Genomic DNA, 16105 nt, shown 5'->3' on the forward strand with positions numbered 1-16105 from the left:
GGTGGATCATTCCTGGAAGGTTCCATCCAGGTAGAAACACTGCCTCTGATCCATTGTACCAGGAAAAAAAAATGATGTGATTTCATTCCCTACTCTTAGGAGGAAAGCATCCACCAGAAAAACCATATGTTGATACACAGGAAGCAGATGTAGGTAGCATAAGCCCAAGGAAAAGCTGTCCTGGCTGTGGTGTTTTCCTCCTCATGATGGGATGAACATAAACGTCAAACATTCGTGGCATTTCTGACAGAGGAGCAGTTCATTGGCTTTGGTTGTAACACCAAAATTATAGCATCCATAAATCCAAATGTGGGAAATTATTCAACTGCAATTACAGAGATTACTGAGTTACCCATATGTAAATGAGGGCACACAGATATGTCAAGGATGACCGTGCAGGTTACCACACCTATTGCTGCGAGTATATAAACACCCCAGTCCAGAGATGAAATTCAACCTCAGAATCTTCTCACTGTCCCTCAGCCAAACTCACACCTCCTGCCAACATGTCCTACAGCTGCTGCTCTGGAAACTTCTCCTCCTGTTCCCGTGGGGGCTACCTGCACTGCCCAGGCTCCTCCTGTGGCTCTTACCCCAGCAACCTGGTCTGCCGCACTGACCTCTGCTCTCCCAGCACCTGCCAGCTGGGCTCCTCCCTCCCCAGTGGCTGTCAGGAGACCTGCTGTGAGCCCAAGAGCTGCCCGACATCCCGTGTGGTGTCCAGCCCCCGCCAGATGTCCTGCTACCGCTGGAGGACCTCCACACTCTGCAGTCCCTGCTGGACTGCTTACCCTGGGTCTATGGGCATTGGGTCCAGCAGCTGTTGCTCCCTGGGCTATGGATCCAGAAGCTGTTACTCACTGGGCTGTGGATCCCAGGGCTTCAGACCCCTGGGTTTTAGAGTCTATGGTTTTCCTTCTCTGAGCTATGGATCCAGATTCTGCCACCCATCCTACTTCACCTCTAAGAGCTACCGGTCATTGTGTTACAGGCCACCCTGTGGATCTGGCTTCTATAGAGCAACTTGTTGAGGTTCAGATGCTTTTGAGTATTGATGTCAGTCTCTACTCAGTACAGCCATTGTTTTCATTTCCACCAATTACTACTATTCTTTTATTCCTAAATCATCAGTTTCTTGTAGCACCTACTTTTGGCCAACTGAATTTAATGAGTAATCTCAAATGAAGTCCTAAATTCTGTACTATTGATAGAATATATGCTATTGGATTTCTATTGAAAAGCAATTGAAAATGAAAATTTTAATCTAATAAATTTTTGTAATCTGGCACTCAAATATATTGTTCATCTTCTTTTTATTATAATTATTTTCCTGTAGTTTTTGTATTTTATGGATTTGGGAGATTTTGATAAAGATCAATAAGACTCTGAGACTGGGTTTGGGCACATACAATATGATAGATTTGAGCAAGTTTCTGTTGACATTGGCTATGTTTCCTGTCGGGAGTGTTCATTTCCTGGAGGTCCATATTTTGCATGTTTCAATGTCAATGACACTTGGCTGAGAATAGGGTCATGAATTTTTGCTGATAAAGAAAAACAAAGAAATTGGTACATAAACTAGAAATGCAGACAAGAATATAATATAATTTATAAGGTGAGGTTATACATCAATAGACACATACCTCAAAGTCTAGCATCTGAGTGGATTTTCAGCAGAAAAAGAGCTTTAACTCCCAGGACAGATGCTATGTATGCTCTTTGTCAGTTAGCCTAAGTGCCATGATCCTTGCCTACCACAGGTGTTGTGTTCCTGAGCCTTACCTATAAACACATGTGAGTTTCAAAATGATCTTAGGTAGGGAGTAACTGGGTTAAGGAAGTGTGAATGACCTCCTGGTGCTTCTCCAGGGTTCAACATTTCAAGCTAAGAGCAACACACCTGAACTGAGCAGTGTTGACAACATTTATGTTCATTAGTCTTAGCCTCTATCTCCGTCTCCCCCAAATAGAACTGAAGACAAGAACTTGGGTGCAGAAGGTTTACTTGGTACAAGATCCCAGGGATCAAGTTTCGGAGATCATGGAAGGTTAAAAAATCAGAGAGGAAAATCTCATCAAGGACATATTTTTTAGTTAATATTACAGTGGGCAATGGGAACTCAATCCTTCTGGGTCTTTTTAGGAACTTATAGAATGACTCTTAGAATTATTTACCCCAGAATCTGATCAACAGGCAGAAGCATTTATCCATCAGCTTTTATCAGCATTTATCCACCTCTCTCATTGGTTCAATGTTGTCCCAGATGTATGTTAACTTCCTGGAACTTCATTCAGTGTGCAAAGGAGGATTATCATGGGCTCCATTTGTTTTCCTGGCTGTGACCTAAGAGAAGCTCAGGTAGAGAGTGAAAGAAATGCTGTGTCTTGGAGGAGAAAAAACTGTCTGTGCAAAAAGAGTTGAAGTCTGCATGAAATTGTTCATCATAGCTGTGCCTGGGATCTGCTGAGAGAATGAGGATATAAGGGAGGGCACAAGAGGTGTCAGATATACCACTTTCAGGGCGTCTGGGTGGCTCAGTCCTTAAGCGTCTGCCTTCGGCTCAGGTCATGATCTCAGGGTCCTGGGATCGAGCCCGGTGTCGGGCTCCCTGCTCTGCGGGAAGCCTGCTTCTCCCTCTCCCACTCCCCCTGCTTGTGTTCCCTCTCTCGCTGTGTCTCTCTCAGTCAAATAAATAAATGAAATCTTAAAAAAAAAAAGATATATCACTTTCATTTAATGCTCAAACATCCCTGTGAGAAAGATAAACATTATGTCCTATAGACCTTTCCAGACATAAGGGAATAAAAACTCAAAAGGTTTAGAAGCTTGTCAAACTTTATAAATCAAAGATCTTGTAGAATCTGACCTCTTGAATCTATCTTTTATTGTTCTTTCTGGATTTTTTTAATATGCAACTCATTGTTTAACCAAAGAGTACCTGACTACCTCTGGTACTACCAAAATTCCTTTATATGAATAGGCTTCAACTCCTATGGGATCTCATTTCATTAGCCTCATGAATAGTATCTAGAATAAAGAGTAGAAATGAAAAAAAAATAGACTTTAGGAGAAAAACATGAAGGAAGGGTGAGCTAATTTCATTTGAAAATATTTGTATTAACTATAGTACCTAATAAAAGACTGAGAGAAATATTTGACTACCTCTCAGGAAGACATCCCTGGAAATCCTGAGTCCTATGACAAATCTTATATTCTTCACTTTAATTATTATTATTAGTGTCACATCATGATGTTCCCTTCCTCAATACCTAACACTATGAACAAAAATAACTTAAAAAAAAAAGCCCTCTCACATCTCACTTGGTATATTCAAGTTCAATATCAGCAACCAAAAATTAGAGATGATCAGCTTCTTGTTAAAATTAAAAAAAAAATAAACTAAATAAGAAGTTAAAGATGATTCTTACGTAACTTGACAGATTTCTTAATTTCCCTTCAGATGCGCCAACAAACACTGTTGCTCCTAGAAGCTTTTCTCTGAAAATTAAAAAAAAAAAAAAAGTGAAATTGCCAAAATCTTGTGACATCTCCCAGAAACTGTAAGCTGCATTCCCATCTTGGTGAGTCAGGTTGACGGAGTGGAGGCAATCTGAGTAAAATCATGGGAAAGTCCTCGAGTAGAGAAAAGGAGTACTGTTTGCTCAGAAGTAGCATAGGTGTGTGGGGCTGGGGCAGGGTGGAGGTGCGGGGGGGGGGGGGGGGGGGTTGGGATTTAGAATCCAGTTTGGCAGAATAGTAGCCCAAGCAAGAAACAGAAGAAAAGCTCTTGGGTGTGCTTTATTATGTAAAGTAGCATACTAACAGCCTAAAAAACAGCAACACAAAGGCACAAGGATAATAATACAACAGAGGTGGTTGATGAGGTAAGGAAAAGCATTGATTACCAAACTAACTTACTGTGGGTATACATGACTGCTTTTAAAGTTTTAAAACTACTGCCTCCACTTTCATTAGCAGAATATTGCAGTTTGTTTGGATACAATTATGAGTTATTTGTTTACAATACTTAAAAACTGTTATTTCTTCTCCATAGGAATCTTACTTGTCTTTACCAAGATGTTGTCCTTTACCAGATTTGCATTTTTTTATTATTACTGAGGCAACCAATAATTTTATCTTCAATGTTGACCTTTTTAAATAACTTTACATTAACATTGTCAATCAGAACATTATGAACTTTAGTTGGATTCTTCATCCTGTGCTGGGGAGAAGAACATTTTACTTCTACTCTTGAGGTTCTTTGGCTGGTCTAATAATTAAATTGATTTAAAACAGGAGTAAAACAAAAGTTTAATAACTTTATAACTCTAAGGTGGGGAGTAACCCCTTGAAATGGTCAAAGCCATCACCTTAAATACCATCTTCAGCTAAAGACAAAGGAAGATATTGGGGGTAGGGAGTCAGTTATGGAGGTGACCAGGAAAAGCTCAGTAAACAAGGCTGAAGTTATTATGCAGATTGAGGTCCTCACCTTCTCCACTGACAAGAGTTCTTAGACTGTTGAGTCCTTCCCCTTTTCCTGGCACGGGGTGGGAGACATCTTACAAACAGAGGTTTCCCTTATGAATATAAATGTATCTTATAAAAGGGTAACTTCTACTCAATTTTCAGATCTTCTTTTGTGCCTGCATTTTCTTAAAAATAACCAGCTTAAAATAATTGACAGGACAAGGAGGAATATTTTGAGGTGGCAGATTTTGCTCCCCTTCAAATGAATGAAGAGATCAAACCATTATTAGAATTTGTTCATTTTCTACGTGAAGCATTTGACAATACAGACATAAAACTTCCTTCATCTATTCCTAAGTGAAGTTTTACTGCTGCTAATAGAAGAGCACACCAATAGCTATGCTTTAGTGTGTGTGTTGTTTTGCATGCACAGGAAAACTTAGGGTTTAACGTGAGTGAAAATCATTTAGAATAGCTATTTGACCTCAATGAAAATGTATGCATCCCAGTGATCTATTAACACATCTTTTGCAACTGCTAACAATAAATCGTCATCTTTGGAAGCAACTGGTGACACAAATTTCCCAGAAAGAGAACTCAAATACAGAAAGAAAATAGAGTCTTATTCGAGCCCCAGTTAGGACAGCCGCCCAGGAAACAGGATCTTCAGGAGAAAGAAAGTTCTCCAGAGAATGAACAGTCTTTACAGGATAATAGGCTTTTCTTCATCTTGGAAAAGCTCAAAAAAATTATAGATGAGCATATAGGCAGAAATCCCAAGTTTTAACATTAAGGAATTCGGGCAGTAGGAGCACTGATCAATTTCTCAAGGACAAGATGGTTTTCCTTTAGGCTACTCATTCACAGAGCAGATGTACAATACATGCATGGTGGGCCATAAATCAGGCTTCTCGTTGAACAAAGTTTATGTACAGTCATGCAGACTTAGAAGTCTAAAACGGCTTCTTTTGTATATCAGATCTTTAGAGAGTATTTCTCTCATCATAATCATCTTAAAAAAACTTCTACTTTGCCAAAGCATGACTGGCTGAGTCGGAAGAGCATGTGACTCTTGATTTCCAGATCATGAGTTTGAGCCCCACAATGGGTGTAAAGATTACTTACGTACTGACTTACATAAATAAATAAATACACACACACACACACACACACACACACACAAAAAAAAAACCCTCACAAAACACTTCTATTTTCTTTTGAAGTAGTCATTGATGCTTCTTCAGCAAAATTGTCTCTAACTTTTCATGTGGTCAGTGACATTGCTGACCCCCATGGGGGATAGTAAATGGCATCAAATTGTTATACAAATTAAATATTCACCATCAACTTGCTTTAGGAATAGAAATTCTGTATTCACTTTTTTCATTGAAGATGAACTTTCAATTTTAGCTCATTGCTCCTAAAAATATTTTTTTGCAAATTTAAAGAAGAAAGATGTTCTCAGACAAAAAGAATAGTTGCAGATTTAAACAATATATGGTCAAGCCACCCCAGCAAGAGCATGTAAATTATTCTTTATATGCTTTGTGGCATTCTCAATTTCATGCTGTATTTCATGTACAACCCATCGGTAATTCCCAACTTTCTCTTTATCTCCACCTACTGGTAACTTGGTGTATATTACTGCCTCCTGAGGCCTATAGAAAGAGCCATAGCAGTACTTACTGGCTAGGTTAGGAAAAAAAAAAAAAAAATGACTCTCCACAACGATTTGAATGTATGAGTGGTCCTACCGCTTGTATCTGAATTTAATTTGTCTTTCAGTGATCCCTCTGCACACTGTCTTTGAAAAAAAAGTGATAGTTCTCTTTTACTCAAAAAAGAATGAACAAAGGAAGGGATTGGAGAAGCCTTGTCTTCTTTCAGATTTAATGTTGATTAAAGTAAAAACTCTGCTCACTATGCATGCATCTTATACTTCACGAGCTAGAAGCATGACCAAAGTGGAAGTCTCCCAAACCAATCTCACTTATGCTAATTCAATTAACACTCATTATAAATAAAAAGTAAAAAAAAAAATCTAAGACCATTACCAAATGAGACTGGTCGCTGAGACAAACAGAATGAACCAAGACATATGGTTACCCTGTGGGTAGGAATCTAGTTATCTATGCCTTCAGTAATGTTGTCCTTGACTTAGTGGATAAAAGTCTGGGGCAGAACTGCTGATTCCCGTGTTATCGGCTGCCAGGATGTTTAGCTGAATGCTGTAACAAAAGAGCATTTGCCTTGGTCTTGAGTTTTGTTTTGTTGCTGTTGTTTTCAAACAAGTGTTAGTAACCGAACAACCGAAAAGCAGGAGCAAGTTGGGACTTTATCAGACCTACAGGACTGATGATATTGGGCCTACTTACTAATAAATATTGGAATGTATTAGATATTTCATTTAGAGACTTGATTTTTTTCATTATTATTATTTAGTTTTTATTTTAATTCCAGTGTAGGTAACATACAATGTTATATTAGTTTCAGGTGTACCATATAGTGATTCAACACTTGAGACTTGGTTTCTTATGTCAGTTGAGTGGGGTGACTGGACTGGTACGTCTAACTTCCCACTGGAGAGTTTAACTCCACTTTTGCATGTACTTTAGGATATATTTTATTAGAGTAACCTCCTTTCCAAAATTATGTAGTGTATTTAATATCCATTACAATTTGTAGTTATTTTATATAAAAACACTGAAATTTCTGACTCCATAGATAACAAAAGGCCACAATGGTTTGCAGTCTTAAAAATGTGTTTCTAAGTTTTATCATATGAAGGTATGGAGTGGACATTAAAGACGAAATAATTTCTTTCAAACCAAAAAGACAGTTGATGATTTTATTTTTTAAGGTAAAAGAAAATATATATATATATATATATACACATATATTTATTTATTTATTTTAGAGAGAGAGAGAGAGAGCACGAGTGGGGAGGAGCAGAGGGAGAAGAAGAAGCCGACTCTGTGCTGAGCACAGAGCCCGATGTGGGGCTCAGTCCCACAACCCTGAGATCATGACCTGAACTGAAATCAAGAGCTAGATGCTCAACCGACTGAGCCACCCAGGCACCCCTTAAGTAAAAAATTTTTGAATGATAAATACAAATACAGAAATATCCAGTCAGATAGTTAGAAGTAGTTTTGAAGACACAGAGTGAACAGATCATATAAAAACATATATGTGAATGCCATGTAACATTTTTATTTACACTTACATTTTTCCATTTTGTAAAATTTTAAATAAATGCACTAGGAGATATTAAGAAAGATATTAAGAAAGAAATATGTTTCAATATTGCATGTTTATATAACTACAAGAAAGCTGTTCTGACATCTTTCTTCAATGAATGTGTTTTCCGATTACCAGAATTCAAATTATTTCTAAACCATATTAGGTAACAATACAAGTCAAATTTGTAAGCTAATGTTAGGACAGAGATCAATAGAGATAGCATGGATCTTGACATAGCTGGTATTATGGTAAATTTCTAGACATAGTAGGTATTATGCTCAAACATAAGATTAGTAGAAGCCAGATCCACAAGTTGGTTGGTAGAAAGCAGACTGGCAGCTTCTAGAAGAGTAGAGTGGACGGTAAAAGCTGGATCTACACCCCAGGGATGAAAAAGCACTGGGACCATAGCCCACTGATTGGAAAGCACCCAATCCAAAGCCCAGAGAGGGAGAGCCACAACCCAAAGATTGAAAGCCGCTGGAGCCAAAGCCCAGAGACCCGGTGTAAGTCGTCTGGCAGGGACTGAAGAGTGTGGAGGTTCTCGACGGGTAGCAGGACATCTGGCAGGGACTGGACACCAGGTAGGATGTCTGGCAGCTGGTGGGCTCAAAGCCGGTCTCCTGACAGCCACTAGAGAGGGAAGAGCCCAGCTGACAGGTGCTGGGAGAGTGGAGGTTGGTGCTGCAGAACAGGTTGCTGGGGTAGGATGAGCCACAGAAAGATCCTGGGTAGCGCAGGTGTTGCCCAAGGGACTGGGAGGGGAAGTTTCCAGAGCAGCAGTTGTAGGGCATGGTGAGAGGAGATGTGCTGTACAAAGAGAAGGTTCTGAGTTTGAATGCCACTTCTTGGACTGGGGCATTTATATACCCTTATCATTGGGTGTGCCAGCCACATGACACATAAAAACAGGTTACCTTCTGCTTTTAATTGAATTGAAAAGATCATCATAATCAAACATATGTAGTGTTTGTGGTTTTACAACTGGAAAATGCAGTAATGTTTGTGCCTTGGAATTCAGATAATAGTGTTGAATCTTCAAAGCTATTAGTCATCTCCTTTTGCCAGAGGTCACCCAGCAGATCACTCAGAGAACTGCTTCAGAGGTAGACAGTGTCTGGGATGAAGAAAGCTGGCTTAATTAAAAATAATTGATACCCCTTTCACAATCTGTCTCAAAATTGTTGCCATCTGGATAGCAAAGTTGCTAACTAACTGATCTATTCATAGTCATTTCTTTTAAACAAAAACACACATTGATTGTTGTCAAGCAAGTTTACTTAATGAATAGTGTCCTCAGGAAGCAGCAGGGGTAATATGCAAGATGTATGAGGATTTTTTTTTTAATCAGATCTCAATTTGAACAGCTTCAGTGAAATATTAACTGAGGTTCCCTTATTTCCCATGTTCCTGCTTAAACTGTGTGCAGACCAATAGGAGTCGATCTTAGTTTTTCTTTCTTTTGTGTGTGTGTTTATGGTGGCATAAGTTAAATATTAAAATCGCTTTATATGATTTTGGAGTGCTGGAGGTGATTCATCTAAGGTGCTGAAAAAGCATTGAAAATCACAAAAAGGTGGCAAAAACACCCCCACGTATTTCTATCTCTAATCAGAGGCAGTGTTTATCACTAAAAAAGTTCCCCAGAACCTGGAAAATGTTCTTGTTCTAAAAAAAGTTTATAAGGTAATTGCCTTGAAGTTTTAGACCAAAGGAACCATCTTAAGGAGATTCTTCCTTGCCTCAGAAAGCAACATACATCACTTTGACTTAAATTGTTTTCAGGTGTTTCTGACAAGTATTACAAAATTTCTAAAATAATGGTCATTTTTTTCTTCTTCTATGACTTGTATTCCACCTCTATGTAGTAGACTAATGAAGATTGATACCTTGAGGAAGAGGAAAGATTGAGAAGGTTTATCTTGCTGTGGCTTCTGTGATGTTTGATTCGTTCCTTTCACAGTAAAGCATTTCCCTTCCACTCCTGAACAAAAGGGTTGGAATGTAAAGTCCTCCATTTGGTTGAGAAAAGAATGTTCAAAAATTACCAAATATCTGACTCAGAGAATATTCTTTCATAGAAATAGCTGATCTAAGAGTGGATGACATTGAAGCAAGCAAGCAAATTCAATTTAGGTGAGTTGAATACCTATATGTATGTTTTAATGTTCAATATTTTATTCACAAGTAAAATGGGAAGGTTTGGGATCTAGGAGAATGCTTTTTGCTATTTATAATTAAGAAGCCTAATAAATAAGAATCGTTTATTTTACAAACAGAAGACAAACTATATTTAGGTCATAAATGAAACATGCTTGAAAACCAATTTGTCTACTCAAAATGTTCAGACCCATAAAGTGTACAATTTGGGAGTTTAGCAATTATCTCCAGTCCCCTACCAGACTGGAATCCCATTTACAATATCCTGACAAGGTATTCCCAGTGCCCTCAAGATGGACATCTCATTACCTACAAAAGTGGCTTGTCTTAGATTTTTAGCTGAATCTTCCCTTAAAACTTCCACCTAGTAATCTCAGTTCTTTCTAGAATAAGTTTCAGCTCATTTCCATTGGACAACATACCAATTTTTGAAGATGGGTGTCTTATGAGGTTTGCCCATTCCCACAGGTTATTTTAAGCCATTTCCTGCCCCCATGCACTACTCTACTTGTGGTCGTCAATTATGCTCTTGATGAGAGAGTCTAGAAAAATACTTATGATACTAGTCCTCTAGGCAGAATATATATGTTACTTGATACATGTGTCATGTCAGAGGTCCCAATGGCATTCATTCTTTATTTCACATTACCATCTGTTCTTATTCCCTCCCATCCCATATCAACTTATAAAGATCATTTGTAACTATGAATTCTTCCAACACTTGATCGTTCCTTGAAGTCTATGTGGAGTAGACACTTTCTTGATTTCTTGATTATATTTACCTTCTGCAGTAAAATTCCTACCCTATGAATGGAAACTAAGAGAACAAAGGCCCATTTTTTATGTGCAGTGCTTACTCTTTTGTTCTCAAAACATCAACCCTACCAAAAATTTACTTAAACTTTATGGGGATTAAGCTTGATAATTTATCAATGTCTTCTATCAAAAGGCAAGTCAACTTCAGGGCAAGGATTCCTCGACTTCAGTATTTTTACAATGTAATCTTCAATGTACTCCTGCAAATATTGGTCCCTTTCTTCTTTTTTTTTTAAGATTTTATTTATTTGAGAGAGAGCGAGAGCATGAGCAGGTAAGGAGGAGGGGCAGGGGGAGAGGGAGAAGCAGACTCACCACTGAGCAGGGAGCTCCACACAGGACTCTATCCCAGGAACCGAGATCACAGCCTGAGCAGAAGGCAGACGCTTGATTGACTGAGCCACCCAGGCACCCCTGGACCCTTCTTTTTTTTAAATTTTATTTATTTATTTCAGAGAAAGAATGCACAAACGAGAGAGCAGAAGCAGGGGGAGCAGCAGAGGGAGAGGGAGAAGCAAACTCCCTGCAGAGCAGGGAGCCCCACGCAGGGGCTCGATCCCAGGACTCTGGGATCATGACCTGAGCTGAAGGCAGATGCTTAACTGACTGAACATGCAGGCGCCCCTGGACCCTTCACTCTTAAATCAAAAACTTACACACACAAAAGCAGCTTGGGTACTTGTGCTGTAAGAAAACCAAAATCCAAATGTGTAGGACACTCACTTAACTTTTCTACCAATTAAGAGTTCTTAGTGGGTTATTTCTTCTATAAGGTCCACAAGATGTGGGAGATGAAACAGATATTAAGGAGTGTGTTTTTTTTTTTTTTTTCTGTTCTCAACTGGGTTCTTAAACTTGGAACAAAATAAATATGCCCTCCAGACAACAGAGTATTTTTTTAGAACTTTAAACGGAGCAAAATTCTCACTGTATTATCCATTCAGATACAGTATCTTGAGGGATAGGATGAATAAAACACCAATCTTATAGGGGCAATTACCATACAATTATATTCATCTACCCAAGCTAGTTGAATGAGAGATGACATCTTTACTCATAAACAATTGCTTTGAAAACCTAATGAAATTCTTTCATTTAAAAGTTTTCTTTCGTAAAAAAAAAAAAAAAAAAAGGCCTTTGAAGGTTAATGTATTTCATTTTGACTGGAGACTAATTAAGCATTCTTATTAAGTTGGGCACATGCTACTAACTCATTACTAGGGTATATAAGCGTCCAGTAGAAGGTAACAGTCACACTCACCAAACCTCTCTGCAACTCAGCTGAACTCAGAACTTGACATGCATTACAATTGCAGCCCTGGAAACCTCTCCTCCTGCTCTCTCGGAGGTTACCTGGGGTACCCAGGTTCTCCCTATGATTCTTTCTACCCCAGCAATGAAATCTACTCTCCCAGCACCTGCCAGCTGGGTTCCTCTGTCTTTGATGGCTATCAGGAGACCTGCTGTGAACGCACCAGCTGCGGGACATCCTGTGCTGGGGCCAGACCCTACCAGACATCCTGCTTCCGCCCAAAGAATTCCTTCTTCTTCAGTCCCTGCCAAACAAATTACATGGGGTCTCTGGGATGTGGAAATATTGGCCTTGGGTCTTTCGGTTGTGGAAGCACTGGTTTCCAATCTCTGGGCTGTGGGTCCAGCTTCAGTCGTCCAACTTACTTTTCTTCTAGGAGTTGCCAGTCAACTTGTTACCAACCAGCCTTTAGCTCTCGCTTTTTTGGATCAACTTGCTGAATATTCCCCATTATCTCACCATTATGTCTGTGCCTTATGAAACCTTAACATGTAGCCTGTCCAATATCTGCGATTACTGATGATCTGCATCACCAAGATTCGCCATCACCATCTCTCCCAGAAGTATGTGATTCATTGTGGACAAAGTAACCTTGGCCTGTGACCTTTTCTAAATCAGACATATGAGATAAGCCTTGAATGTTCATTTTTATGTCAATGCTCAGAGTCCCTTTCATTACTCTCTAAGATTTTTCTCTTATTTTTCTCCTAGGATTCTTTCACTTAAGTGTATTTCAAATAGAATTGACATTCAAAATAAACTTTTCTCTACCATGAATTATGGCATTCCATTTTTCTTATTCATACAATACATTTGTTGAATGTATCCAATACCTTCAACAGTCTTCACTAGGTAAGCACCTTTTTGTTTTGTTTTGTTTGTTTCATAGCTTTTATTAATATGTTACTGAATAGAAAACAAGGAATTTAAAGGATAATTAAAAATGTGATATATCTTGTGCTCACTTTGGCAGCACGTATACTAAAAAAATGTGATATATCTTACAGGTTAAGGATTTATGTACACTGATAGATGAATTTATTTAATTGCCTTAGAAAATTTTGTTTTTAGTTAGGCATTCACTGCAAAATATTTATTGAGGTTTTTTTATGATTTTATTTATTTATTTGTCAGAGAGAGGGGGAGAGAAAGACAGAGAGCAAGCACAAGCAGGGGGAGTTGCAGGCAGAGGGAGAAGCAGACTCCCCGCGTAGCAAGGAGCCCGATGAGGGACTCAGTCTTAGAACCCTGGGATCATGACCTGAGGCAAAGGCAGCCGCTTAACCTACTGAGCCACCCAGGCGTCCCTACTGAGTTTTGATTATAGACAAGGCATTGTGCTGAACAAAGGCATAAATTCCCTGCCTTCATGAAGCTCACACACGTACAATTCTAACGTATCATCATGCAGCAAGCACAATAATGGGGACAAAAAATTAAGGTTCAATAGGAATACAAAGAACAGGGACTTCAAAAAAAGTGTGGGGGGAAAAAGTGTGAGGAAATCACATAAAACTCATTACTGACAATCCAAAGAATTACCATTTCATATTTAAAAAAAAATAACTCTCGTCGATCTAATGTGTTAGTTGTAGTCCTTCGAGAAATAGCTACCAAACAGGGTTTGACCTAAAAGAAATTTATTGGAGAAAATGCCTGTCAGGGAAAATGGAGCCGTAGCTGGAGAATTCTGGGAGGGTCATCAGACCACGATGCAGATCTGAATTCAGTGAAGGAAAGAGAGAAGCAAAGAAGGAATGTTGGGTTGGAATAACCTTCTTCAGGGCAGTTCCAAGTTACCCATCAAAGGAGTTCAGTGTCTCACAGAGATGGGCCTGCCTTAGTATCCCTGCCAAGCTCAGTAACTGGCCAAGAAGAGGGCATGTTATGACGTCGACATGAACGTGGTGGTAGATTCAGAGACTGGCAGCTGGAGATGTCAGTTAATCATGTTCCCTGCAGAGGGAGGTGTGAGAGCTATGTTTTCATAGGTTCCATGATGTTCATTCTGATTTACAATAAATGGTGACATGATAAATGAAAAGATGGATTTTTTCATGAATTACGTTCATTATCTCTTTTTTACTTAGTTTGATCAAAAAATTAATTACTGTAACAAACCTTATCTAGGACTCAGTGAGTGAAACTCTAACTCTACAGCTTAATATAAGAAGGAATTGAGGATTATTGGATGGTCATCTTTGATTTTAAATATAACTAATGTGTTAAACACGCTGGACCCGGTAGGGCATAATTAGGAAATTGCTTCATCTTTCTCCTGCTATTGAATTTCACACTTGACCTGAGGGCTCTAACTAGCCTGGGTCTCTGAACAATTCCATGGGCAGATCTATGATCACATTAAGATATTAAGAAACATCTTTATCTCACATTAGTAGTTAATTCTAATCCAGTAGAAATTAAAAACCAGCCTTACAGCTACATCAAGTCTTTTCCCTTCTCCCTTAATTTAAACCTGTCATGTGATTTGGCAGGCCACTGGGGGCATGATCATTTGATTTAAGCTCCTTGCTCTACCTTGTCTTCCATCAAAGTGCTGCTCCCAACTTCTCCTGTTCAAACCAGAGAGAAAGGACGGGAGGAAAGAAAGTGAGAACTCAGGGCATCTGTCTCAGTATGGTTTAGACACCCTGTGTCAATGTGACTTCTTTGTTTCAGGAAACTTTCCCTAGGAAAAGACGAGATTAAACCAAGGAATCATTTCACTGTATGCTTGAGGAAACTCCTATGTACTAGCTTTTTGGAGAAAATGGTCTGTAGACATGGAAAAACAGAGACCAAAGTGAGCAACCGTTTGCTTATCGAGAGGCTTGTTATCAGTATGTTCTCTTTGCTGTGCTCACTAGTCCTAAAGTATCATGTAATAAGTTTGCCCAGTCCCAATCACTTTCCTACCTTGACACCATTTGAACCCAAAATCTCACTTCTAACACCTCTCTTTGGAATCACAGCTAAAACTCTCCTGGTGTCTGCCCCTCACTGCAAGAAGTTCGGCTATGCTTCATTTTGCTTAAGTAACAGATTGGTGATACTCTAAGGTGTTCAGAGGGACATAAAAGTCTTCACTTAGCTAGTGCTACTTGTGATTCTGCCTTTGCTGCTGAATATCCTCAGTTTTCACAGGTGTCTGAGTACCGGCTCTTTCCCTAGTGGAGAAACCATCTTGTTATAACCCCACCCAACTCCCTGGAATCTCCTGCACTGAACCATTCACCTGACAGCACACTCTTCCACAACTTCTCGTTAGCGTCTCACCCTCAGTTCCTACCCATCATCAGGGCTACACCCCATCCAGCTTTCTTCTGCTAGCATCCATTTGCTCTAGAGATAGACCTCTTGGTCCAGAGGAAACACAAACACTAGCCGTCTATCCATGGAAGCAGAGTTTGCTCCTAGAGCAGCTTCCTTTCACTCAGCCAATGCTAATGACTCACTGCAGCTTTTTAAGAGAGAAACAGAGAATACTAGTTACCCTAACTCACAGCCTCCAAGAAACATAGTTAATTTTCTGCATTGTCCTCTCAGTGGCTCTAGGCCACAAAATCCCACAGATATCCCATTCCTTTTATTAACATGACACGTTTAGTGAATGCAGCCCGTACTTCAAAAGTCTTCACTGGGTCAACACTCTTTGTTTTCTTTGTTTCATATATTTTATTATTTTTTTTCTGGACAAAAAGAAGAAAGGTTAAATAAGAATTGAAATATATGACATAGCTCATGTTTGAGAGATTTATATTCTCTCAGAAGTGCATTTATTCATCTAATTGCTTCAAAAATTTTTGTTTTCAGTTAGGCATTCATTGAACAAATATTTGTTGAGCTCCTATTATATAAAATGTTCCTATTGTATAGGATAAGATTACTGTCGCCACTTCTGGCCAGCCACCACACTGTCCGTGCATGGTCCTCATGAGCTTCTCTCCCTTCACAAGAAAGGAGAAGCACTGTGTGTGTGTGTGTGCGTGTGTGCGTGTGTGCGTGTGTGCATGTGTGCGTGTGTGTGTGTGTGTGTGTGTGTGTTGTGAAGAGGGTGGGGGTTGATACCCTTCTACCAGAATGAACTCTTTGAGAGTAAACTT

The 16105-nt window shown here is 39.2% G+C and overlaps 3 protein-coding genes across 3 annotated transcripts; 2 read left to right on the forward strand and 1 right to left on the reverse strand.

Annotated features, from left to right (window-relative positions):
* The first annotated feature begins 470 nt into the window (after window positions 1–470).
* Window positions 471–1031, forward strand: LOC113918184 (keratin-associated protein 13-1-like). Its single transcript, XM_035723216.1, has one exon. It carries the CDS (start codon window positions 507–509, stop codon window positions 1029–1031), a length of 525 nt encoding a protein of 174 aa, XP_035579109.1. The 5' UTR covers window positions 471–506.
* A 6973-nt stretch (window positions 1032–8004) lies between these two features.
* On the reverse strand, window positions 8005–8517 carry LOC113918286 (keratin-associated protein 13-1-like). Its single transcript, XM_027586616.1, has one exon. It carries the CDS (start codon window positions 8506–8508, stop codon window positions 8005–8007), a length of 504 nt encoding a protein of 167 aa, XP_027442417.1. The 5' UTR covers window positions 8509–8517.
* Window positions 8518–11989: 3472 nt separating this feature from the next.
* On the forward strand, window positions 11990–12442 carry LOC113918447 (keratin-associated protein 15-1). The gene has a single exon (XM_027586901.1). It carries the CDS (start codon window positions 11990–11992, stop codon window positions 12440–12442), a length of 453 nt encoding a protein of 150 aa, XP_027442702.1.
* Window positions 12443–16105: the final 3663 nt, after the last annotated feature.

This window comes from Zalophus californianus, chromosome 1, assembly GCF_009762305.2.
Source record: "Zalophus californianus isolate mZalCal1 chromosome 1, mZalCal1.pri.v2, whole genome shotgun sequence".
Classification (NCBI taxonomy): domain Eukaryota; kingdom Metazoa; phylum Chordata; class Mammalia; order Carnivora; family Otariidae; genus Zalophus; species Zalophus californianus.

Coding starts and splice junctions, on each gene's coding strand:
- LOC113918447 (XM_027586901.1), top strand. CDS start 11,990: ATGCATTACAATTGCAGCCCTGGAAACCTCTCCTCCTGCTCTCTCGGA.
- LOC113918184 (XM_035723216.1), top strand. CDS start 507: ATGTCCTACAGCTGCTGCTCTGGAAACTTCTCCTCCTGTTCCCGTGGG.
- LOC113918286 (XM_027586616.1), bottom strand. CDS start 8,508: ATGCCCTACAACTGCTGCTCTGGAAACTTCCCCTCCCAGTCCCTTGGG.